This window comes from Telmatherina bonti (genome assembly GCF_933228915.1).
Source record: "Telmatherina bonti genome assembly, chromosome: 16".
Taxonomy (NCBI): domain Eukaryota; kingdom Metazoa; phylum Chordata; class Actinopteri; order Atheriniformes; family Telmatherinidae; genus Telmatherina; species Telmatherina bonti.
The window spans coordinates 27,432,558-27,459,800 of record NC_136614.1 but is presented as its reverse complement, the minus strand read 5'-3'; the positions used below and the strand labels follow the sequence as shown (position 1 = coordinate 27,459,800).

The following is a 27,243-nucleotide window of genomic DNA, read 5'->3' as shown; positions in this document are numbered from 1 at the left end:
AAGCAGCTATAAGGTGTTCGTCACCACAGCCTCAGCTCAGGCAGGGGCGGATTAAAGCATGTACTTGGTAGGAAACACAGGAGAAGCTTGTGCTATTCTTAATCTGCATAGGTAGCAATAGCTACTCTTCCACAAGCCCATTTCAGATCATATAAAGGTCTTTCTTACCCATGCAAGCTTTTTGATTTTTTTTTTTTTCTTCTTCTTCTTTTTCTCTTGAAGCAACTTTCTTCATTACTGCAAGGATGGATCTTGGTAAGGCGAAGCTGCTTAGGACAGGACTCAACACTCTGCACCAAGCTATCCACCCTGTGCACGGGATCGCATGGACAGACGGCAAGCAGGTCTGCCTCACAGCTCTCTATTTCATCAATGGTGAGGTGAAGTTTGGAGACACCAACGTCATCGGGCAGTTTGAGCATGTCTTCGGGCTCTTCTGGGGTCCCCTGTGCTGCTCCGACTCTCCAGCCCTGCTTGCTGTTCAGCATAAGAAGCATGTTACGGTGTGGCAACTGCAGCTCAGTGCCCTTGAGCAGAACAAGCTGCTTTGCACCCAGACCTGTGAGATGAGCGAGCCTTTCCCTTTGCTCTCTCAAGGCTGCGTCTGGCATCCGAAACTGGACATTCTGGCTGTGCTGACAAAAAGGGACACATCTGTGTTGTTTTCTGTCAGGGTGGACAACAGGAGGATAAAAGCAGACATTAAAGGTGGTGGACTCATTCACTGTGCTTGCTGGACTAAGGACGGCACGCGCCTTGTAGTGGCTATAGGCAGTGCTCTTCATTCTTTTATCTGGAATGACATCCAGAAGAGTTTAGTGGCCTGCTCCTTCTGTCCCATTTTTGATGTTGGGGGCTACATCTGTGCCATTGAGGCCACAGGGGAGACTCAGGTAGCCGTAGCTACAGAGCTACCGCTTGATAAAATATGTGGGTTAAATGCTGGCTTAGCTTTTGACATACCAGCAGAGACAGAGCCAGGGCACGGCTCACATGTGGTCATGTCAGACGATGACAGTGTTCTGGACTCAAGGAGGAGATCATTTGAATCAGAGAGATCTTACATCCCCAGCTCAGGCCCTCTTGATCTTACCCACCTGCTGGCGAGGCACCGTCGCTCTGACCCTAGCCCTCTTATCCACTTGCGTCGTCGGGACACAGTAACAGGCTCTGGCCAGGACTGCTCGCACCTTGTTCTGGTTACTTATGAGCGAAAGGTCACCACCACCCGCAAAGTAAGCATCCCAGGAATACTGGTCCCCGACATCATTGCTTTTGATCCACATGCCTCCACGGTTGCAGTGGCTTCCAACTCCTGCAATATGGTGCTTGTGTATTGCATCACAGCCTCTGCAATGCCGAACATCCAACAGATCTCTCTGCAGCAGAACGATAGACCCAAAGGAGTCTGCTTCCTCAGTGACAAGGTGTTGCTGCTGATGGTGGGCAGGCAGAAGTCCACCGATCCCGCCTTCCTCCCGTCTTCCAACACAGATAAATATATTCTTCGTCTGATAGCCAAAGAGTTAATTTATGATGGAGGGACGCCTATTCCACCATCCCCCTCTGCTCACAACCATGAGTCTTCTGCTAATTTGTGCGCAGGGATTAGGAGGCACTCAGAGCACCTGTCAAAGGATGACAGGGAGCGCCAAGGGATAAAAGACTTGGTGTTGCCTGGTGGTGGGGCAGTTTGTTCACCAGGGAACAGACGGAGGCTGATTCAGGAGGTGCGGAGTGGCGATCCCAGCCCTGTCACCAGTTCCGTGGACTTTTCCGACCGATCAGACAGACCCCTGTCCAGCATCTCCTCCATCACGGTAGAGAATTTTGACATGGACCACGTCAGCCGAATGGCCAGCCTGGCGGTTGCCGGCCAGGCCAGCAGGGACTCCAGTCGAGCCAGTTCACCTCGTTTTGAACCACCAGAAAAGATTCATACAGAAACAACACTTCCTGTGCCGGAGAAGGCATCCAGCCAAACCAAGGAGCGTGCACTGGAGCAGCTAGTTGTCAACATGGAAAGGCTTTTTACACGCTTCGCAGATGTGCAGCAGTGCCTGACAGAAATCCGAGATTATACCCATAATGGGAAGAAGGCTCAGAGTGGCTACCCCACTGCCTGCGAACCCCCATACGTCAACGTCACGTGCCAGGTACAGTTTACTCATCACGCTCACCTTTATAGCTTCTGATAACCTATTGTTGACAAGTTATGTTCACACTCAAGATGCAAAGCTAGCTAATGGAGAAGAGATCCTCCCTTAATCCACCTCTCATCGGTGGTCGTTGAATGTTGGAACAGTTGCACCTTTCATAAAACCCGTCAAATACATCGTAAACACAAGTCCAAGTAGATGTTTGATTAGCGCTTTAAATCCAGACGTCGATTGACGATGATAGCATCCGGCACAAGCTCTTGTCATCACCTTGTATTCTCACACAGAAGCAGCTATCAGAAAATGTGTTCATCGATGAGAGGAGGCCGGTGCTGCTGTGCGACGGAAAGCTTTGTCTGCGCGCCCTCCAAGACCTCTTCAACTTGAGCATTGTGGAGATGCTGTACGGTACGCGTGAATAAAACTAATTTTGCTGTAAAAATAGGCTAAAAAGTTAGCATGTCTTACTTTAAATCACTTTCATGACTGAATTGTTGCTATGTTTTTGTTTTCCACTTAAATCCAACTATGGCATTGTCTTTACTCTGAAACGAGACCTAAGCTGGCTTTGTTAAAGCCCATTGTGTCGCTTTACCTTTAAGATTAACTGTGCAGTGACAGTGTACAGGGATAATTCATGAAAAGCACTCGGAGGAAACTCCTGGTAGTCCTCTCGGGCCAGCAGGTAGGTCTTCCCTTGTGTGTATTTTAAGAAAGGTCATAGTTTAAAGGGCTTTCCCAGTGGAGTTTCTCGGAGGTGTTTGATTTAATCTTGCAGCCATGTGGGGTTTTTTTTTCTCTCAGTTTTACTTATTTTTATCAATTCCTTTTGTCACACACTCAGGATGTACTTTTGTCCTAAAAGAAAATCACATATTTTAAAGTAACTTGAAATCACTGACAGCTTGCTCGAGTGTTGTTCTTCCCCTAACGTGCCTCAACTATAATTGGAGGTGATTAAGAGCCCAGGTCAGATTATAAGGTTTAAAACAAAAGCGCCTTATCGCCCTTAAGAAGCATAGTGTTTTGTTGCTGTTGTGGCAAAGACTAGGTGTCCCTAAAGGGACACACACACCAACATTAGTCCTATGCATTTTAGTTACACATTCTTGGATGTTGTTTCTTTTTTTCCAGGACCGTTGTGGATCGTACTTGTGGCCGACGCGGATGGCTTCGTGCCTCTAATGTTTAAACCCAAAGATGAACTTACAGTGCGGAATGGGAAGCGGAAATCTAACCTACGGTCTCCTGGAAGTCCAGAGAACTCTTGCGCATCCAGTCCAGCACCCAGCCAAAGTCCCACCACGATGACCACAGAGACCACTACATAGTAACTCTTGCCTCACACCTCACTGTACGGACTTGCATAGATATATTGGTCTGTAAACCTTTTTTTTTTTTTTTTTAAATCTCCAAAGTGCAGCAGATTTCACATTCACAAATTAAGATTTTCCTCATAAAATGTTTGATTTAGCCCTTTTATGCTTCATAAATACACCTAAGATGTTACAGACTGAATTAAACTGCCCTGTAAAAAATGAACTTGTAAAATGTTAAAGGTGGAGGATGTAAGATTTTCAATATTTTTAAAAAAAATTAACTAATAAAATAACTACAATCATAATTAAATAGTTTTTTGAACATGTAGGTGCCAGTCTGTCCATAATTGATGCGTCATTGAATGACAAGTTTAATTAATGCCAAATGACAAAAAGCACTTTTTTTTTTACTGGTAGGAAAACATTTAAGAAGGGTCTTTGTCATTAATTAAACTTGTAATTTAATAACACATAAAAAATGGAAAGACTGGAACCTACATCTTTAAAAAGAAATATGTAATTATGATTGTAGTTATTTTTTTAGATAATTTATTTTGAAAATATTGAAACTCTTACATACTCCACCTTTAAAGGAAAGATGCACCGTTAACAGATCTAGCCACAAGAGGGAGACAATCCTCCCAAAAAGACTCTTCCATTTTCTGGTTGTGCTATTTTTAAATCAGCAACAAAAAAAAAAAAAAAACGGTCCCCATAGATCTTTTCTGAATATTAAATTTGCATAACTAGTGCAAATATATTCTGTCTACCAACCAGTCTCTGCAGCATTTATTCATTTTTATACCAATCTTTGTATTCCTGTGATAAATAAACAGCAGTGTTGTAGAGTTAAACACAGCAAACAATGATATACATTCATTTATATAAATTAGATAATGTATGTTTATATAGATCCAAGATGATTCTACAGTACATGTGAAAATAAAAACCAAACATGTTTACATTATTACAATTTTAAATATTTGCCAGTGTAATATACACTACAAAAAAAAAACAACCTTCCAGCTGCAACGCTGGAATCCGTGGCTTTGTGAATTCACTCCATTCAAGATCCAGCTCACACGTTACTCAAATCTTCCACTGTTCTGGAGCCAATGCTTTGTTTCCTGCGAGAGACATCAGTATCAGTGATGTGCTACATTCATAGGAGTGGTAGAAAATAAGTACAGTGCATATGAAAAGTTTTCAGACCCTTTGTTTCTCATGCGACAGTCTTTTCTTTTTTTTTAACTATGAGAATGCAAAATAGTTTTTCAGGACTGTATTTTTTTATCAGTGATCCTTCAGACGCTTCAACAACTCGACAGGAATCAGCCGACTGGCAGAATTAATTGGACATAATAAAGAAGGCACACACCTTTTCATGTCAGACTTGGAGTTAATGGTGTATGTCAGGGTGAAATATTAGCCATGTAATTAAGGAAGGGTGTCAATTAAGTGACATTGGATTGTGTCAAGGCACAGATCTGAGGAGAAATGCTCAAAAGTTTACAATTTAAAATCACTGAGCAACTTTAAAGAGCTAGCTACCCAGCAAAAAGTGAATGAGACAGATGAGTGGAAGGAGTTGGCTCGGATCAAACCTAACAGTCAGAATGCAAAACGACATGTACAGAGCATCATGATGTGGGGTTGTTTTTTCATAACAAAGTGCATGTGGTTAATGAGGATAGAGCAAAAGCTGCATACAGATTGGTCAGGAATTCAGTCTTTGAAGGAAGAAAAGGAAGGAAAAAAAACTGTCTTTTGGAAAAACTGAAGTCCCTGAAGCGATGCAGCAGAAGTAGAAAAAAAAAAAAAAAGAGTCCAGTCCAACGTGGTCCCATCCAGGCTGGTCCAGCTTGCAGATTTCTGCTGAAAGAAATCTGTGAGATGCTTCTAAATGAAAAGAGTGCCAAGCTTGATAATCCCAAAAGACCAGAGACAAAGTTAGTTACGATCTGATACAATTATGAGACTAAGTTTGCTTCTTTTTTTTTTTCTTTCTTAACTCCAGCATGTTTTTGCTCCGTCACTGAGGAGCACCAGGTAGCACGATGAAGAAACAGAGAAATACATATAGAGAGAGTCTGAAACATGGCTACAATCTGAAGATCTTCAAAGGGTCTTAAAACCATGCATATTTACTGTAAGTACATGTACCCAGGTGCTGCACCTGTGTACAGTTCTGAGATATTTGTACTTGAGTATTTACATTTCCCGCTGCTTTGTACCACTATGACACAGACATGACAGAGGCATATATACTCCACAGTTACAGAAGAGCCTATACAACTGGTTTTGACAAGTAAACTGGGCTTGGCGTGTAAGGTCACTGGAGTTGAAGGATTAGAGTTTTTTCCCTCAGCTGTCCGTTAATGATTTCTACACACCGTAGCTCCTCCAGGCAGAGTTTATTCCTGCGCCGCACATCTTCACTGATGGGATACAGGAGAAGGATCATTAACCCTGTGACTATGAAGGCTACGGGGGCGGCACCGATCAGCAGCTTCAGGGTGTACACTACAGGAGCGGGCTGCTTGCAGGCCCCGGTGTCATACCCCGCAAACCTACACACACACACACAAAGAAAAAAAAAAAAAAAGAAGCTTTTACCTGTCATGAGATGATTCATACATATGACACACAAAAAAGGTGTGTGAGAGCTCAACGGACTCACTCCAGGCAGAGGGTGGACACACCGAGGGAGATTCCAGCGGCAAACTTTGTGAAGAAAACGTAGAACGAGTAGAAGATGGCTTCATGGCCTTTAGAGAAAGGGTTAGCCAGCCTGAAGTCATCTACCACATCTGGCAACATTGACCTGGATTGCAAGCACACACAAAAAAAGCACACACACATATGATTTCATTTTGATTTTTGGAAGCATTCATCCTTAATCTGAAAAGCTTTAAGCCGATGTACCTCTCAGACCTCCCTCGTGATCTTACTTTAATTATCTGGCACAACCGGTAAAAGATGTCAGCGGAGCTTTAATACACCGGTGGGATACAATTAAAGCACTAATAACAGCATCAGATGATGAGCAGTGGGTGCATCAACCACCAGCCTTAGCCCACAGACAAGGAAAAACAATCTGCCCCTTCCAAAGTAAACATGCCCCCATGGGAGGCTATAATTTGGGTGTAAAGGGAGGGGACAAGACGTGAGCGAGGAGTGGAGACATCCATAGAAACGACTGGAAAACAGATGTAAAGAAATGGGAGATTTACAGCAGATGCCGGCTTTAATCCTTTGAAATGACTACACTGTCATGACCGTTTCATGAACTGGGTAATCAGACCATGCAAAGAGCAACCGTGCACGTCCACAGCAGCGCAGACAGCGGTAAATCTGAGATCCCTTTGCAATCGATGTTTGATGCAAAATGAAACGTCTCACCATGGGAGCAGCAGTGACGCAGCCACACTGAGTCCAGAGGACACAGCCACAACGTAAGCCACCACCACGTTCGGGATGAACACCAGCATCATGGTGAAGGGCATGATCCACTGAAGAGACATTAAAAAAAATTAGGTAAAAATCAGATTTTCTTCACTTTTTGCATAAAAAGGCAGGTGCATCAGGGATTCCACACTTCTAAATTCATCCACAAGGTGGCGCAAACATCCAAGCTCAATTTTAAGAGCCTCTAGCACCAAAACAGCAGCTGTACTTGCCGTGATGCCACAATAAGCTGCTGTCTTCTTGCCGAAGCGTTGCAGAAACCATTGCCAGAGTGGGATGCTTATCACTGCAGAAACCTGAGCAGGCGAGTGCAAGCAGATCATTTACAACATATAGTCAATGTGAAGAGATTCAGTCAGGTCAAGCATGTGCAATGAGGTGCTTGTGCTTTTTAAAATGATTCAAGATGACTTACAAGGATGGTCAGCACAATGTTCTGGAAATGATCCCTCAGGTCGGCGGCATAAGTGCAGAAGAGGACAAAGTTGCTCTGTATCAGCTGCGGAAATCAGAGACAAGACAGTCAGATATTCAGCCTTGTCTGCTCAGCGCTGCAATCCGGCCACTATTGCTGTGCTGAGTGCCTAATGAAGTGACTGGAGAAGCTGCTGACAGTGTTCTGCTGCGATGCATTCCCACGCCGATGACAACTGACACCTCCAGCTGAGACGATTGGAGAAAAACGCGCAGAAACGGCTCATTTGCTGCAGCCTGAAAAGTTTGCATCAATCTAAACAGTGTGACAACGACTTGCCAAGTCCCATCAAGCGCGTGCTCAGCGGCTATCACAAAACTCCCAAGACTTAAACACACTTTTAAAGCGTGAGCTCTCAGTAAGTGCTCTTCTGCATTGATCAAATCAACATTGAGCGGCAGCAATTCTCCCGGGCTGTCAGGATGCGGGACCGGCTCCGTTTACTGTAACTGCATGTCATGTCTGAGTAGAGCTTTATAAATAAATTTACCTGGATTGCAACGGTGATGAAGAGGAATGCGGCAGTTAGAGTGAGGTATGGCCCGTGTCTCATCACCAGGATGAAGGCCTGATGGAAAGGGATCTGCTTCTCTGTCTTCGGGGCATACGGATCTGAAACAAATGGAATAAATACATGAGCATGCAGCGTATCATATAACATGCAGTAAAGGAAGGGGAAATAGACCTGCTCATCCCCACTGCTAAAACTGCCCCTGCATTGCAGTGTGTGTCCCTCTTAAAGTAATCATTTATACAGCAATAAAGATGAATGTTAATGATTTTATATTTTATTGCTCCATTACATGTAAGCATGTTTTGTCTGAATTCTGCGGTGTGTTATGACCGACACATCTCCACTTTGGTTTTATTTTTCAAAATGATATTTTTTCCAGGAATCCTGTTGTTTGTTCAGATGGAGCTTTACAAACACGAGCCACATTGCCATGTTCTTTTCAGAGAAAAGCTTTCTTCTCCAACCTTCCAAACAAAGCCATGCATGGAAAGTCTCTTTTTTTTTTCTTTGTTTTATGTGTTGCTATGAACTTTAACACACCAACTAATGCCTGCAGAGTCTGAGATGAAGCCCATGAGTGTTTCTTTTCAGAACATCTTTATGCTCTGCACTGTGTGACCTTGAGGTGAACTTGCTGAGACTTAAACTCATGAAAGACATCTTGACAAATCAACAGCAAATTGTTGTGAAATGAAGCAGTAAGGCTTTTTCTCACACATTGCCTCTGCACTGTAGCCTGGTTTTACTTTTTTTAATAAGTAATTGCTGTCAACCAACTTAATCTGTTGGTTTCCTTATATAGGCTAATATGAATTGGCTTTCATTATGTTTTTTTTCCTGTCTGTAAAGCGTCTTGACATTGGCATTGCTGTGATTTGACGCTATATAAATAAAGTTGAAGTTGAAGTAAATAATGTGTGGTCTTTTAACCTTGTAAGTTCCTGTTCTGCTGTTTGGTAGGCCATAATTTTTAGTGAATATGAAGAATGTATTAAAAAATGTGGAAGTAAACCTGCCTGAGTCATCTCTACCAAAAAGTTTGTGTATATAATACCCAAAGTAAGTGTTTTTTATCCCAGTGTTATTTCAAACTCTGACCATTCTACTATTTTCACATTTTCATTCACTTTTATCTCAGTCATTTGCTAAAAAAAAAAAATCATCCAAAATAAAAGGGGAAAAAAAAGAAGCATTTTGTCCTTTCAGTGTAAAGTTTAAAGTCTTAAGAATAAATGATATTTTATGATGCCCTGATATGTATTTTTCTCTTACACAGGATTGTGTCCTATAGTCCAAAAGAATAAAATATTTTTTATAAAGTGTGACACTGTGAAATACACAACTACACAAAATGAAAAATTAAAATACATGAAATGCATAAATGTATAAGGTTTACAGAAGTGAGAGAAATCTCTACGCACGGAACAAAACCCCAGACTGTTCGCTTTGAAGCTTCACTGCACTGCATTAAAAACATCACTAAAAGTAAACACACTCTTTGTCCCCTCAAGAAATAAAAACACCTCAGAAAGTCTACATCTTCTGGCAGAAAACTTTCCAATGATCGGAACAAAATGTGAAGTAAATGTAAAATGTGAAGTTCCAAAGAGCATTTCTGTGTTTTAACACATGGCACGGCTCACTTATGTGCTGGCTCCTGTAAAGCTGAACGATATATACAGACTAGAACCGGAGCAACACATGCAGCTTTCCAGATTACATTCTTTTGAGTAAAAGCTTTGTTTATTTCAACGAGACAAAACCAAACCACATTCAGTACCTCATATCTGTACTGCCTTGTAGTAAATACTTTGCTTGCCTGCAAATGAGTATTAGAAATGAAAACTGTGACAAAAGAAGCGCTGCACAGCTGAAACAGCTAAACCAACAACAAATCTAAATTTAGCAAGAATAGTAAAACAGGTCACGCCACAGTAATAAATGTTTACCGAATCCAGCTTTTTAAAGGAGATGTTGGCACATGCAAAATTAACATGTAAATAAATAAGACAGCTGTTAAATTAACTGAAAAAAGACAGCCAATTAGAGAACAAAATTTGCGGCGAGCCCTTTAAATGATTGATGAAGTATTTTAATAAACAACTTAATTAAACGTGGGGGAGGGGGGGGGGGGGGGGGGGGGGGGGGGGGGCTTCTGCCAAGTCTCACCATCTCTCTCTTTGACTCCCAGGAACATCACCACGGTGCAGATGAGGAACACGCCGCCAATCACACCGGCAGCTATCATGTACACCTCCTTCTGCAGAGAGAAAGAACAAACATACGGTATGGCCTACATCTATCCATCTCCTTTCACAGCGGCAGCACAAGTCAAGTCTATTCTGAGTTCTTCCCCCGATCTTTAATTCATAATGTTCTCAAATGTCTGAAAAATTGAAGCGCTTCATTTCAACGTGATCCGCATCTAATCTGCAGACAAACATCCGCAGTGAGAGTGAATCTGTACGTCTATTTTGTTTTCATTAGTATACTTCCTCTTTCATGTGCTCATGAATGCGTGATTTATTGTCTGTAACTATCTGTGTGGATCGTTCATGCCAGTTGGAGGTACCCAACCTGCTGCACACATTTCGCTGCACAAACAAGAAGAAACCTCAAGCAGCCAAAAATACAGACATGCTGAATCCCAACAGGAACTGCTCTGCCTTAAACAACCTCTGTTTGTTTGCTATTTTTCCATGCGGCTCAGCCCAGTGGTTCATTATTATTTATGAACATCAAACGCTCCCTGTTTCCGAGGGCAAGTCGAGTTTGCCCAAACGGTGTGCCACCCTGACCAGCAACCACGGGGGAATTTAGCGGGTGGCTGCAGAGGGTTTGGCATGGCGAGTGGGTTGCCCTGATACAGTTCACCCAAAATCCACTGGAAAAGGAGCATTCAAAGCTCAAATAGCTGCGGCGCAGCTAAAATCCAAAACAGGACAGCTTCGTCTTTACAAAAAGTCCCATGAAGGATTCATAGCAGCGACTTCTGTTTATTCGCAGCTCTGCAAACGGAAATGTGGACACGGCTCTATCCAGTCATGTTACTTTCCCTTCAAATATAAACTTAGCTGCAGCTACTGGAGTGCAAAACAAATATTTCCAACAGAGTAAATCTGGGGGGCTCTAAAAATGTTCTATATAAATAGACCTAATGACTTACAGACTGGAGGGACCCCTCAATGTATTGGGGCCACTTATGGAGCCTGATGTGAGGGAGGAACCCCCTTTGTGGTTGTGAATGTGGAGCTGGCTCAGAATGCTGGGTTCAGATATCAAACGAAACCATCTCCTTTCAATCCCAAAGGGTTACATGGGTTGAAGCATGAACATATTTTGAATGTCAGAACCTTCAGACAGTAAATATGGAGCCAATTTTCAACAATCCTCCTTTTCATTCATTCGTTGTTGTTTTTTGTTTTTTTTTCTTGAATCTTGTGTATTTTGCCAAAGCCAACCGCCTTGAGCACACACTGTGGCTCCAGGTTGAGAGAGAACGCTCATGACAGCCCTTGTTATTTTCAAAGCAACTCTTCGCCCTACTTTTAGCACACCTGAGCTCCCGCTTTTGGCACAGAGACACTTACAGCGTGTGACAGGTAGTCCTGGGAGCGAACCAAGCTCTTGACGATCTCTGCCCCGCTGCTGTTGCCAAGGTAACTAGCAGACATGTTGTGAGTAGGGCAGTGCTTCAGAGTATGCGCACTGGCCACAATCTGGCCCTGGATGGCAGCACCCACAAGAGTCCCCAACATCTCCATTGTCATTCCTGTCATCACACCAGTAAAGATTCAGATCTCAGTCCTGGTATTTAAGGTATTTTATTCACAATGCATCCAAATTAGAAGCAAATTAAACACTGAAAGCAGTGATAAAAGACCTTACGGTAGGCGGTGGCTGAGTCCCTTTCCTTCTGGTCTGTGCTTAGGAACATGGTGAGAGCAGAATAAGGCACATGGAAACACTGCAAAAGAACAGAAATACTCTGTTAATTTTCATAAAATAAATATAACTTGAGTAATAACGTAGGTACAGTCACATGCCAAATAAGAAGACATGAAACTGGTTTTTATTTGAATTTGCAATAATGGTTTATTCCTAAGGACAGCTTTATTCGCCCATCAATTCATAATTTTTTTTAGAGCAAATTATTTAAAAGATGGACTGGCGAGCTGTCCAGGGTGTACCCTGCCTGTCGCCCAAAGCCAGCTGGGATAGGCTCCAGCTTCCCCGCGACCCTGAATTGGAATAAGCGGTTCAGAAAATGAATGAATGAATGAATGAATGAATATTTAAAAGAAAATACAGAATGGAATGACTTTTTTTGTCTTAGTCTTAGTCTTGGTCTTTGATTTGTCTTGTGTAATGAAGATGAATTGGAATTATGTTAAAGATCCTGGTATAAGTGAATAATTTCCATTTTAATAAAAAAAAAAAAAATCACTTCATACGAAAAAGAAGCCTACGCAATATCACCTTAGATGTGTAAATGTTTAACTGGCCAGCAGGCTTTAGTAATTTGGTTGCAAATTGTTGGACTCTGAGTAAACAACTGTATTTCTAGGGCTTTTTTATGCTCAGTGTAGAATTTGAATGCACATATAAATGGGGACTCTGTTGTCTGCATGTCAGTATATTTTTAAAGAGCTTGCAGATGCACACCCCAACAGAGCAAACGGAGCACCAGAAACCATAATGGTAGTGTTGTAAAGAGCAGCTCATAAGCAATCAGCAAAACAATCAAAAGAAAGAACCCAAGATGCAACTAATGATCAGAAAAACTATCAGCGTCCACCGCGCCACCTCTGTGCATTATCGTGATTTACTTTGACATGTGTGTGTCAGAAATTTGATGGTTTTTTTTTTTTGGGGGGGGGGTTTATTTTTTGGTTTTCCCAGAACTTGGAGGTAAGTTCTGAACTTTGAACGTCCCTCTAGTGGATATGCCATCTACCAACCATGCCAATGTAAAGCACTAATAGAAGTCTGGAAGCACAGACTGACACAGAGTAAAAAACAGTAAACAGAGTAAACAACCAGTAAAAAAAAAACTGTCAAATGAAATCATTATCATTTAGGAGGTTAAGGTCTTCAGTACAGCACAATGTCAGTTTAGTAAATAATAGCAAGTAATAGAATAAAATACTGAAAATGCTTTTAGCCAGAGCAACCTTGGGACTTAAAAGTTTCTATGGGATGACCAGACATTCCTTCAACACTCACTTTCTTGCTTACAATGTCCAATTTCAAAAAACCATAATGACCCACCAGAGAGATGCTGCCAGAGGGATTTATGACTTCACATGAAAGGAAACACCCATCATTGTTTGCCAAATTTGAGTTATAGCTCTCTTGCAAATGTTAGCTAACAACGTTAGCATACTTCCTGCTTACTATGCTAACATAATTTCATCAAATAGAAAAAGTCAGAAAAGTTCAATCGTTTATCTTCAAAGTTTATGTTATGTTCTTATATTTAAGCTCCCTTAAAAGAAGCCAATTTTTTATTTTCCTGTTTTTAATTTAAACTAACCTGCACCTTTATTACAAATGCTCTCCATGTTGTTTAGACCTATACTTCCACACACGGTGATATCTATCTTTTAAAATTGTTTTAGGTCTTAAAGGGTTACTGTATTGTGTTTATTAGCGACAAAAGGTTTGTTATATTTCTTTTTAGAACAACAATGTTAGAGCTTTAACAGCAGAACAGTAAAACTAAGGTAATATCGTCAAAACTTCAAGATTCCATGACTGCAGTCTCTTTTGGGGACAAGAGAGATGGTGAATATGGGAGACATTCCTGCTAAATGTTATCATTGTCATTTTAAGAATGTTACCATACTAGTGTTTGGATTAAAGTTAAAACAGACTCACATAGCCACATATTCAAAATAGGATTCACAGTCAAAGGTTTGCTGCCTTTTATCCATATGTTCCGGTGGAAATGCAGATGCGAAGCATGCATTTATAGCTATATTTCAAAAGCAATCTCTGCATTTTCCATGTGGTCCAACCTCTGATATGTTTTCTACCTCCTCACCACCTCTCCCAGAGAATAGGCGAGCAACCCAAGTCCAGCTTCACTTTGTAATTTACACAAGGGCTCAGTCAGCACTCTGGCCAAATGAGCATGCACAGCCACAACGAAAATAAATGCGGCCGTGAAAGGATTTTTGCAGTCACTGCTCCGATGCAGCATGTCATTTATGGGGCCTTTACAGGACGCAAACATTTATAGAACGATTCTGATGCATATACATGTGGAGGTGAAAAGTGATTAATCTGATAAGAACCAACTATTGGCTGATTGCATAGATAGATAATGCTTTACATCATCCTTTGTTTATTGATCATGACCCTCTGAATGATTGCAGCTGTTCTGCCCTGCAAAATTTCACACAAATACACATCCAGAGACAATGAAGGGCGGCTAAAAGTGGCAACCAGCATTTACCCCGGAAAGAGGTTTCTGGCAGAACTGACTGTATACTTATCAAGTAGTTAGAATTGCATGCAGTCAGAGCTCACCACAGTGTGGCTGCAGCGGTCTGCATGTGCTGTAGCACATACTATATGGGTTACCCCAAATCAGAACCTAAACAGAGTGGAATTGAGAGTAATAGTCTAGACCATAATAACAAAAGACAATCTAATAACTACATTTCCCTCTTTGAGGTAAAGTCTCTAAACGTTACTGCACTTTAATCTGCTGCTCATCTCACAAATCAAAGCGTAAATCTTACCAGCGGCTGTCAGTGCTTGGCATCCAATAACTGTAATCATCTCCACTTTAAAGACAGCTTTTTGCAACATTTTCTGCATTTTTCGGATGTTATGTAACATGTCATCGGCAGGCTGTGAGCGACATCGATCATGACTTTCATGTCCTGTTTCCACAAGTTCTGCTGAGCCATCTGAAGCGTTGCAAGCAAATCTGAAATTCTGAAAGGGAATATATACTCACAGTGATGAGAGTTTGGTAGAGGCAGTAGAAGCCTAGATACCAGATGAACCTCCCGCTGGTAAAAGGAGGAACAAACCAGAGGTAGAAATACGAGACCACCAGGAATGGAGTGCAACCCACCATCCTGTAGAAAAATCAAGATATGACATATAATGACTACTAAAATCTGCCCAGACTTCCGTCCATTTACATTATGTTGCTTTGAGCATGAGAGGAATCTGCCCTGGGAGAGACAAACCAACAAGAAAATACCAAAATATTTCAACCCCACAAGCAGCGCTGAGAGATCTAAACACAGACACACACAGTCAAATACATGAATATGCGGCACACACTTAAGCCAGCCCCACATGAAGCAATTCTGCTGTGATGTGCTTTTCTTAGAACTTGGAGTGATACAGTGTGGGCCATGTATAATTCATAAGTAGACAACTGCTATGTATCATTGTGGTTACAGTGAACAGCTGTGTGAAGAAGAGAAAGAGTGGAAGATGGATGATCGTTGGTTTGACTCGCTTGCAAACAACAATACACACTCCTGCTCTTCTTCCTGTTCTTTAAAGACAAAAGAGAGTTGGTTTGTCGTGTGATCTAGAGATCGGAAGAGAGGTCATACAGGATATGTGTACAGGTAGAACAGAAAGGGGTGAATGGTATTTAGGTGACTATGGCAAATCCACCAGTGGCTCTGACCTCTGACATCTGACCTGCCTATGCCAGGACAGAGAAAGTGTTAGAAAAGAGGCAGAGGGAGGCCTGTTACAGTCATTTCTGGCATCATCCAGCACAGCCACCTCACTCTCCTCCTGATTGTTCGATCGAACAAAAGCAGCTGACAATGCTGGTGTTGCAGTATTGACTGCTTGGTCATGGGAGCGCTGAAAGGGCCACAGGGCCGGTGAATAGGACAGTCAGAATGTTCCTGCAAGATGACTGTGTTCAGAGAGAGTCAACAAATGCACATGTGCAGAGATACCTATACTTTCTCACCTATTAGGCATGCATGGATACACAGCCCCACCTGTCTCAGAAATTTGCACACTTTTAATTAAAGCAGTGGACTGATAAGAAGCAGGCACTTACTATTTTTTTTCTCGCTGACTTGTTCAGGACATTTGGAGCTTGTTAATTAGATGTTGTGTAATAGTGCAGAAAGGATTCAAATATGGTCTTATAGGTGCAGATGTGCTTTCTTGGTTGACTTTAGGCTTAGCTGGTCAAATATACCAGGTTAGCTGTCTTACACGGCTGAATTTCTTGGGTTGACATACATCACAATAATATTTGATATGTCTCCTACTCTGTTCAGAGGCAAATCCTATTTTTTCAAATCCACCCCCCGAGATTTCTGCAATCTTGTAGGAACACCCAAAGTGTTCCCCATTGAAATAACTATAGTACTTGTATAGCTGTAGAGTGTAACTACTGTCAATATTTAAAAATGGCTCATTTAGTTTTTATTCTTATACTTTTCCAGATCTATCTGTCTGATATAAAACAGTTACATCAAAACCCAATAGGTAATCTTAACTTTGTTCGAAACAACAATCATAAACACAACTTGACACTTAGCATGTCAGTTAAAGAAATATTTAGCTTTTTTTCCCCTTTGTTTTTCTTTTTGCTGTTATTTCAATTTAGCAGTGTGACATTTTCATGAGTAATTTATGTTTTCCCTGCTAGCGGAGAACTCTCAAATTGGGAAAGCTGGTAGGAATTCTTACAGGGAAACTAGCAGTTAGCAGTTAGCAGCTACATAAGATAAGGACAGTTAAATTAAAACAATTTTAATCTCAAAGAGATTCAAGCACATGGTGTGTGTGTATATATATATATATATATATATATATATATATATATATAGATATATATATGATGGTACATATTTTATTTTGGATTTTGACAGGGGTTGTTTTTTCCTTTTTTTTTTTTTCTTAACCTTTGTACTCTTTTGTCAAATAAATAATGTCCATGTTGCATTACTGGCATTGTGCTAGCCAACATTGACAAGAGGCTGCAAAATTCCTGAGCAGCAGGGATGTTCTTGCTATGCAATACAAAGAGTTAACCAAATTAACTAACTTCAAAGTTCAATAATATATTGTTTACACAAACCACTACAAGCCTATGATGTCTAAGTTGTTTTAAATAGTAAAAATTCTCCCCCTTTTTTATTTAAACTAGCTGCTAGCTTAGCTTCTGTACCAGAGTTCCTCCCTGCTTCTTAAAACTGAAAGCATGCTATTCACTGCCCTCTCCAAGTAAAATACTAACTTTTTATAAATATTTCATACAAAACTACAAAAAATAAAGTGATAAAAAAGTGCCCTTTAAGTTCAAATGTTTGATGAGGAGATTTTAGAGCTCACAATGTGTTAAGGTTATCAGCACTATAAATGAGATTAAATGCGAACTGTCTTGGCCTCTTTAACAGAAAGTCTTTCTCATGCTGAAGCCTCATAGATGCCCAAAACTTGATCAAGTGGATTAGTCATGTGTAATAAAACTGCATGTGGAACAACTCATTACTCACATGGATGCTTGAAACATAACATTCAATGCTTTTTACAGATTAACTCTTTAACTGCTGAACCCTTTAACTTAAAAAATGTTCACTTTTCCAACCACTTTCATATAACCTAGTTTATCTCTAACACACAGTAGCTTTTATTTACAACAATCATGGTACTTTCAGGCCATCACAAATGATAAACTTGGCAGCTCCCGTAGGGGCATTTTTGGCCCAGAGACTATCCTTCTGAATACACAGAAAAGATACAAATCACTTAATGTCTGGCTGTGGATATGTCAACTTCCTGCTGAATGGACAGAGGGGACTTTCCAAATAGGATAAAAAACTTGGGGAGTGTCTTGCTCTATCATCACAAATACTGGTCAACACACACTCATAAACACAAGTGAGAACATGCACATCCCCAGGTTCCCAAGGGGTAATCAAAGCTGATTTACCATCAGCATCTGTCTGCAGCTGAGTGTGGCTGGCAGTAGTGGATTTGGTCCCTCTCCAACACTGTCAGCTTGTGTGCAAGCTATGGTTTATAATACGGTCAGCAGTGGATACTGCCTGTGTTATTACAGAAATTGTCACAGTAGTGGGTTCAAAAGACACATGCTTAGCAGCTTAAATGTTTTCAAAAACAGGGATTAACGGGAATGCTGGTGGAGGCTTCAAATGATCCAGAAAGTCCCATATAAAATAGCACTCAAAGCCCTAAAATACTATGAAACATCTTGCAGATGCAGCAAGAAAAAAAAAAAAAAAGCCAAATCTGAACTTGGGTGTTATATCAGTGTAATGGAATCACAATAAGCAGCTTATTAGCAGATCATCAAAGAATGCCGACAAACTTCTTTGACTAATGTTGTCTGGGATCAAAGGAGGGGAAAAAACAGCCCATGGCCTTGCAGCATAGCTTCTGCATTGTTAGTCAGAGGGAGCGTAAAGAACAGTCAAACGTACTGGCTGTGTAGTTGGTATAACCCTCAGGTGTGAATCTTGAACCTAAGAGTAATTTCGCAATGCTCAAAAAGTGGAGCACTCAGCTTGTTTTTGTTGAGATTCTTTGCAAACATTAGCACCATAATTACGTGCGCAAATGGTGGCGCAAACAAAACATATTTCATAATCCGCTGCCAAATTATAGTCCTTCACGCAAGCTTGGCTTCATGAAAACAGAGGTATTTTATCACATCTTTACCAAAGAAATCAACAATATCAGGCCTAAAGTTGGTTTACTGGGTATATAAATAAATCATTTTGTTGTGTTCTTGCATACAAATAATTTAGCTAAATAGTATTAAAAATGGCACCATGGTGGATTGAATTACATTTTTTTCGTCACTGTGTCCATCTATAGCTTTATCATATTTGCAGTAATCTCGTCATTTCTTTAAATTCACAATCATTCTCTAAAGTTTCTTGTGATCATAAGTTTTGAAGCCAGTCTGTTTTAAGTGTGTCAAAGAAATAGAGTAAGCATGGGGCTTACCAAGGCATGAGTCTGCCTATTTTGGTCCATCTGCTCTTCGTAATAAAGAAGCCTACAATAGGGTCGGTCACTGCACCCCAGACTTTACCTATGAACAACACCATGGAGGCCTGGAAGGCATTGATCTGCAGAGTAGAACAGGGACAAGTCAGGGTTCCTGCAAATCCTGTTTCTGTGTATTCACATATATGAGTCAAATCCACGCTTTTTAAACTTGTACTCTCTTTTTGACTTCCAAAGAATTTACCAGCGCAACATCAAGCAGGTAGATTTGCAGGAAGAAGGCTGTGGCGCTGGCAGCCACCTCCTTTGGAGCGCCGCCAATGGCAAAACACAGCTTGCTGCATAATGACAACCTCTGGCTCAGGTCAGTCTGTGAAGACAAAAGTGACAAGGAAAGTGAGAAAAAAAAACAGCTTAGTATAGGAAACTGTGTCACAGTAGTTCAGGCTTTTAAGAAACGAGTTGACTTAAACTAAACATTCTTATATGGACTTATTTCTAATTGAGATGGGAAACCAAGGAAATAAAGGCCTAAGGATATCTATTACAAAATGCACAACTGCTATAACTTCCAACAGTGCATAGACACAATAACTGACTGTATGTTTACATTTTTGCAGTTTGGACTGTCATAATCATACAAACTTGCCAATGTGAGCTGCCTAAGGTAGTCTGCTACCAAGTACACTCACATCTACCATATGCTCAAATGTGGTGTTCATTGTGGACAATCTATAACTAGCACAGAAGTCTAACAACAAAAACACTCAGGTTCATAGGCAGGAGGCCATTCCTCCCAATTAAGGCCCCGACAGGGCACCAGTAGAATGGCGCTCCAGGGCACCACGCAGAGACTTCAAAAAGCTACTCTAAGCTACTCTTTGGTGCATAAGCACAGACATCAGCTCCTGCAACCCCCAGACACTGGGAGGTAAACCTCTTTCTCACTGGGGAGAAGCACTCAGTTGGGGGCTTGTAACTATTCACACACCTGCACGACCTCTGTCCCTCCTGAGCAACTATGGAGTATGATCAAACTCTCTCCAAGAGTTTGTTTCCAAAGCCATGCTGTGTCCTATTATACATAGTTGGTACAGCTTCAGCTCAAACACCAGTTGTGGCTCCTTCCCCGAGAATCACCAGTTTACAATGCTGAAAACTGGCACTCCCAGGCACCCACCTTCACCTCCCACCCAGCTCACACAAGATAATGTTTTCCACTCAGCAGGTGGTGAGACCACGATGGAAGTATAAGATCAAAACAATGTTAAAATGGAGGGAAATAAGACGTACTGAACTGTACTCTGGTACACTGCAACATTTTTCATTGTCTCGGTTGATCACTGTTTTTTTTTGTTGTTGTTGTTTGATGCTCTGATTCCAAATTTAAAAGATCAGAGTTGACCAAAGCCCTGTTTATGAAGGCTGCTCACCACGTTAAAAATACCCATTTCCCTCTGAAAATGACCATAAAAGCCATTTTTTTCCATGTCACCTAATGTTTCTTTTTAAACTTAACCAATCAGCCAGTGAAGTGAAAGAAAACAAGAATAAGGAGTGAAGAAATGAGAACACGGAAGTAAAAAAAATATATTGTCTGTTGTTTGCTGGCTCGACCGGTCCTCAAGTTCCTGCTGTGTTAAACTCCTTTTTATGATTATTGCAATTTATCATTCTAAAGTCACACACTCACTGATGTTATGGTGCTATCAATATGAGATTCAGCTGTCATATAATGTGAGATAATTATGGTTAAAATATCAAATCCATCTTTATTTATAGAGCACATTTAAAACAACATTGTTGACCACAGTACTGTATGCAATCAACAACCAATACAAAAATCATTTTAAAGAGTGAAATACTATACCATAAAAGCAATAACATTACTTGTACCATTAAAAATATGGATATGACTTCATCCAACTTATTTCTGCAGCAGGAAGTTAACAAAAGAATGTGTCACTGCGGCAAAAAGCATGGATGATGCAGTGTTGACATGAGATTGAGTACATTTAGCTCTAAAAATAACGTTCCCTCTGTGTCTTCATGTCACAGCCGATGATTCACAGCTCCTTCAGTGATGTATGTCGAAGATGTAAATCACTAGCATCACTGAAAGAGAAAGTCCACAAATCCACAAATTTTCTTTTTTCAAATACAGCCTTAAGTCACCTCATCTCCAAGCATCCCAGTCTCCCTGAACAGCACTTTACTGTAGCAGACAGGACAGATGTTCATTTATAAGTGTGCATGTCTGCGTGTCTGTGCATTAAAAAAAACAGAAACGGATCAGAAAGAGACCCCCTGCAGACTGTTAGGATTGTGGTCCATGGGTGCAGACACTGAGGCTTATAGAGGAGCCAAAGAAACCCACTAAATCATCCATGGCTCTGTTTCCTTCTCCGCGCTCTGCTAAACCCATTAGGCACGTGACTGCTTGTGTGTGTGTGTGTGTGTGTGTGTGTGTGTGTGTGTGTGTGTGTGTGTGTGTGTGTGTGTGTGTGTGTGTGCATGCTTTCATCCTTTTCCGACATGACTGAGATGAGACACCACAGTCTGGGGAGCCCAATATTTACAACTGTCTCAGAAGCTGCATGCACATTTCAACCTTTTGCCTTTTCCCTCCTCCCTCTGTGTAACCTTTGGTGTCACATTCAGACACACACATAACAAACAGGATCTCTCCACATCCAGTGGCCCGGCTTGGCTGACAGCGGCTCCCTTCAGAGCTATATGAAAGAAGGAAATCACCAAAGTAACCACAGCTGTGACCAAAACTCTGTTATTATCCAGCTCAGGTTTTCTCTTCCTCCTTCTTTCGTCCCCATCAAAACATGGAGGGGCTGGAGAACGACAATTACCAGGAGGGAGGTGTATAATTATTCAATCGCAAGACAAGCGGGTCAGAGGTAAGTAAAGGCTGCGTGGTGGTTCCGACTTCAAAACTCTCTCTTCTTCGACTCTCACTGCAATTATCCCTAATTGGAGAGGGAAAATCAAAGTCTTTGGTGTCTAGAGAGTGCTGCTTAACTGATGATGTGCAAAAATACTCTCCCTCCTTCGCTCTCGAAACACTTTTTTCTTTCCCACCAAAATCTTACAGTCAAATCTTTCATTACCGAGCTCTCATCATCAAAGGGGATAAACAGGATATCCCCTCTGCTGTTGTCTGGATGCACAATCAAAACCACATACGCACACTATTTCTCACACGCACACAAACGCACAGATATGCAGAGAGAGTGGCGAGTTCAGGCTGCGCTAAAGCGAGGGACAAGGACAGATAAGACTAATCTCTGAAGCTGATGAATCCTCAGGCATGGAGGGGAATCACTTTTAATTATGACAAGAGGATAATTAAAGAAAGGAGGAGAAAAAGTGTTTTGCCAATTAAGCTACGTTGATTCAGTTTTAGGGTCATACCATGTATTCTACTTATTAAAGTCTATACCATTAACTCCGAGCCCTCTGCTCAGATTAGGGATAACTATTATTACTGTAAAATGTCAGCAGCTGCCTTGTTAAACTGGTGAAAGTCATTTATTCTTCCTCTCTTGTGAAAGCTCCACCGGCTTTCATGTCAGGGACAAAGCTCTGCCAACGTTACTTTGAGATGAGTGGGGGAGTCCTTTACACTTTACAGTGGTAGTTTCCTCACTGCCAATCATGGATCTATGACTCGTTGTCATTTTAATTGAAAGGAGAAAAATGCTTGCATGTTTAATATCTCATTCAACTCTGATTTTGACCAGGATGATTTGGCAAAACAAACCTATTTTTCTACCACGTTCAAAAATGTAATTAGGGATTTTAAAATGACATAAGAGCTTTAACATTATCTAAGAAACTTAGGAAAGTTTCACACAAACACAATTAGAGCCAAATAAAAATATATAGGAATGGCCAAAGATGGAGTTTGCACAATAATGTGTAGAATCTAGTTGATGGATGAGATCTTTAGAGCTGGAAAGTTTGTGTTTTTGCTTGTAACATGCTGAAATTTGCTCGTTTGTCTTATAAAGCAAAACTAAAAAAAAAAAAATTTTTAAATAACTGGTAACATTTTCTTAAAAATGTCTAAGAATTTGTCAAAAACCAATTTCATCTGAGTCCTTCTACATCCATGTGGGAGGGGTTTTGGAGGAAGAGCTGAAGCACAGCAGAGAGGAACCTGCTAGTCCAGTAACTCACATTTCTACACACTTTGATGGAAAGTGGGAATAACAGAAGAAATCCTAGATAGTACAGATAATAAAAAGTTCCATGTTGGATTATTCATATATTAGAGAAGGCTTTTGAAATCCTAAATCACAATATGTTGTGCAAACAAATGGAAAAGAATTGAATCATGGTTGTGATGTTAAACTGAATGAAAGCTAAACTGAAAATCTGCAACAGTTTGTACAAATCAATAATCACAACGAGTAGTTAATTAATACTAATGTGGTGTACCACAAGGATATGTGTTCAGCCCCATATGGTTTAACATGCTGAAATACACTGTCTTCACAGATGACACCAGCAATGTTTGTACTGGGAAGTCCATCAGCAGATTTCAGAGGAGTTGACCACAGAAGTAAGAAAGTTAAAACAAAGCTTTGACAGGAAGAGATTAATTCAATTTCAGCTAAATAAAATCTACATTGTTTGGATATCATAATATCTTGACATACAACAGAAACAATAAGAATTGCTAATGTTGAAATAGAGTATCCCTTGGAGAAACACCAGAACTTAAAATTTGCTAAAAACCCCAAATTATTGAATCATCAAAAACCATTGCAGAGCTAGCAGAGCTGGTTTACTTAATTATAAAATCTTCCCTAGTATCGCCATATGGTGTGGAAGTCTGGCGTAACGCTTATAAAAGCAATCTGCAGCCATCATATGTGCTACATAAGAACGCCATCATAATGCTGCACTTTGTGGGTTCCTGGGAACACACAAAGGCTATATTAAAGAAATAATGCAAAACTTCAGGGAACCTTATCAAACTGAAAACAGCTCTTATCACGTTTAAAGCAAAACAAACAGTTTACTTCCAGGTAACATTAAAACTGGAATGGGGGTTATAATCTAATAGATAAACTAAACATTCTGTCCGAAACACACAGAGGAGGATGTGTGTGTCACTTTGTGGTGTGGATTTGAAGAAAGGATTGAATGAGGATTTAAAGCAAATCAAAATTGGAAATACATTTAGAAAACAATAGGAAAAAGAGATGGTTGGGGAATATATGGTGGAGAAACGTTGCTGTGATTGTAAATATTAATAGACTCAAATCAACCACTGTTAGGTCTTCATTACACCAGCAAACCGGTTCACGAAGTGCCTTTGTTTGTAGCATTTGGCTTTGTCCGAATTGTGAACAAAATGTCAAACTGATTGTGTAGTTTATTAAGTCTGTGTTTAAAAAGGGTCGGAAAATATGTTTCTTAATTTTTTGTCTGCTCCTTTACGGACAATTTGTCCTGTCCTTTTTGATTTATGCTGTACACATTTTTGTCAAGCTGCGCTTTAAATAAAATAAAATAAATGAGGATGTTTTGGTTTTATGCACACAGACAGAAAACTGAAACATAAAATCAAGCTTTGATTATCTTAATTTCATTGTACTGATGCTGCAGTTGGAAAGGCAGGTGTCTTCTAAAGTCTTCACATGTCCTACTGAACATACTTGGAAGGATGAGATGTCTAAAACAGACACACATCTGTTAAATACTGGTTTGTTGGGATGCTCATAAAACACAAAGTGGATTGTGTTGCCTCTTTTAATAAAATCGCAGACCCATCTGCTGTAAATCATGACTGAATACAAGTATATTATCATTTCAAATTGGGTCAGTTTGAGATTTTTAGTTTTAACTTCTACAAATGTCATTAAACTAGAATATTCTGGCGATTTTTGATCCACTTTGATTGTCTGATTTGTTGACTACCTCTTTTGATTGTAACTCACTATTTGCCTTTAACTCTTTCAACAAGACCAGGATTGACAACATATATGAAATATTCTGTGTGTGATCGTCTGCAGCATTTTCTGAAACGACATGACCCCTCCTGTGAATGATTTATTAACACATAAAGACCCAACCCATGAAGAAATGATCAGATAAGTCCATTTGTTTTAATATGAGGTTATTATTGTTTGTCTATTTATGATTTGTCTATTTAACTAAATGTAAAATAAAAAAGTTTAAAAAAAAATATTTTAAGGATATTTACCATTAATTACTAGGTGATATATCAAATTTTTCACAGTGTAATCTTGTCCTCTCTGGTATCCAATAAGGGACAAAAGACAAAAATCATATTATGTTCTACAGGATTTTAAGCAAAGTTTGTACCATCAAATGATGCCAAACGTCTCAGAAACTGTATGAATCATATATATCACACTGGGTTCTTATGGGTTAAATGACCTGTGTTGCAAAAGCTGAGACCTAAACTGGTTTTCTCAAATTCAGCTAGTTTTCCAAGTTAATCTCTTCTACTGCCATTTTAATGGCCTTTCATAGTGTTCAAATCTGCACATTTCAGTTGTCTGCAGGGAAATGGTCTCAGTTGCTTGTAAAGTCTCAGGGAGAGTCAAATTCCACAGATGATAGTGTCTTCCTTGTTTAACAGCAGTTAAAAAAGAATGAACCAGTTGCAGAACTGGTTAGACTGTGTGTTGCAATGCTGTTTGAAGGAACCCCGAGGTACTGTAATGAAGCATAAGACGAAGAGCCAACTGTCACACTTTAAGAAAAATACAATGCATCACGTATAAACTTGGTTATCATGCCTATCTTTCATTTCCTTTACTCAAGAGGCTGTGGGGCATGTCCTCGTGAGAAACAACCTGAGCATGAGGCTCCTTATGCTTCATGTGCTCTCATTATATGCAAACATGAAACTTATTACGTTGCTTTTATATGAGACGAAACGAGTTATTCTTCTCACCTTTTTTTTCAGAGTGATTTAGGCAACCAGCATTTAAAAAGACAGAAATCATCAAGCAGATCTCCCAGTTAAGTTTTCTGAAATGAAAACAATCAGCTTGGAGGCACTGAATCCACCATCTGATGGATTACAGTCCTCAGGAAAACAATTTAACCGGTAAATCGCAAAGAGATAAGCGATGAAAGGCATTCCACTTTTTGCTCTCCATCCAATCAGGTTGCCCTCAGTAAAGTCAAGTCACACACACACACACACACACACGCCAGATGAGTGTAAAAAGATCAGTCCTTTTCAGTACTTTCTGCATGTGACATCCGCAGAACGGTTGAAGCTCCCCGCATCAGTGTGACATGACAACCTGTGGAACAAAACCAGACAAAAAGAATCACAAGCATCTTACCTGATGAGGGGTCTTGGGAAACAGGGGTTCGGTGGGCTTGATGATCCTCCTCGGAGACCCTTGCACTCCCCTCTCCCCCTTGGTCATGGCTGAGAGATTGTGTGTGAGGTGACAGCCGTACCTCTGCGACTGTGTGTGTGAGGGAGTGATAAAGTGAGTGTGACCGTGACTCCTTGTGTGAGCCAGAGTGGCTTGCCACTGGGCGGTGCGTGTCAGGGGTTGGAAGTGGATGTGGCTCTGGCTCCGGGCGTGTGTGCGGTACTCATGAGTGACAGCCATGGAGGAAGGGAGCTCCTCCTGCTCCTCTGTGAAAACTCTGCTGCTTTTTGCTGCCATTCACATGCTGTTGTGCTCTGGAATGAAGCCAGGAGGGAAGGGCAAAGTCAGACACATAGAGGAAAAAGCAAACACACTCATCTGCTCTGATTAATCTAAACCATGAAGCAAAGCAACACAAGAAATCACACACACACAGATGAACAGAGATCAAATGGAACAGTGCAGACAAGCAAAGGAATGCAAAAAAAAAAAAAGAAACAACACTGATCACAAAGCATCATATTAAGGTATAAATAGACAAACACAGATGTCCCGTGCAGGAGTATGCTGTCCTCCCTCCTCATCTTACCAGAACTGGAAGTGCATTCACTCGCTGCACACTTGGAAAAAAAAAAAAAAAAAAAATAACAGAGGAGGAAGACACAGGAAAACAAACAGCATCATCTCACCTCGTGATGATGGAGAAGCTGATGATTTCCCAGCTTTGTCCTGTCCGTGCTGCGATCCGTCCAGTCAGGCAGTCTGACGGGAAGGATGAGAAGGAGACTGCGGAGGATGGAGATGGTCTGCGCGTCTCCACACCAGCCTCCTGCGCGGCGACGGAGCTGCGCCCTGCAGCGGCCGCGCTGCTGTATGACACGTGATGGTGCGCGCGGGCGTGCGCGATGGGGATTAGATTAGGGATGATCCGACTCCA

General features: G+C 40.8%; 2 protein-coding genes across 2 annotated transcripts; one reads left to right on the top strand and one right to left on the bottom strand.

Moving 5' to 3' along the window:
- Window positions 1-245: 245 nt before the first annotated feature.
- Window positions 246-3,490, top strand: wdcp (WD repeat and coiled coil containing; the record flags this gene model as incomplete). Its single annotated transcript, XM_079255143.1, has 3 exons — window positions 246-2,156; window positions 2,447-2,567; window positions 3,294-3,490. The coding sequence occupies 3 exons, from the start codon at window positions 246-248 to the stop codon at window positions 3,488-3,490; spliced, it is 2,229 nt and encodes a 742-aa protein (XP_079111269.1).
- A 1,066-nt stretch (window positions 3,491-4,556) lies between these two features.
- Window positions 4,557-26,603, bottom strand: mfsd2b (MFSD2 lysolipid transporter B, sphingolipid; the record flags this gene model as incomplete). Its single annotated transcript, XM_079255032.1, has 14 exons — window positions 4,557-4,605; window positions 5,872-6,048; window positions 6,159-6,302; window positions 6,881-6,990; window positions 7,159-7,242; window positions 7,362-7,445; window positions 7,912-8,033; window positions 10,105-10,195; window positions 11,526-11,707; window positions 11,824-11,902; window positions 14,906-15,029; window positions 18,916-19,040; window positions 19,163-19,288; window positions 26,268-26,603. The coding sequence occupies 14 exons, from the start codon at window positions 26,601-26,603 to the stop codon at window positions 4,557-4,559; spliced, it is 1,833 nt and encodes a 610-aa protein (XP_079111158.1).
- Between the last annotated feature and the right edge of the window lie 640 nt (window positions 26,604-27,243).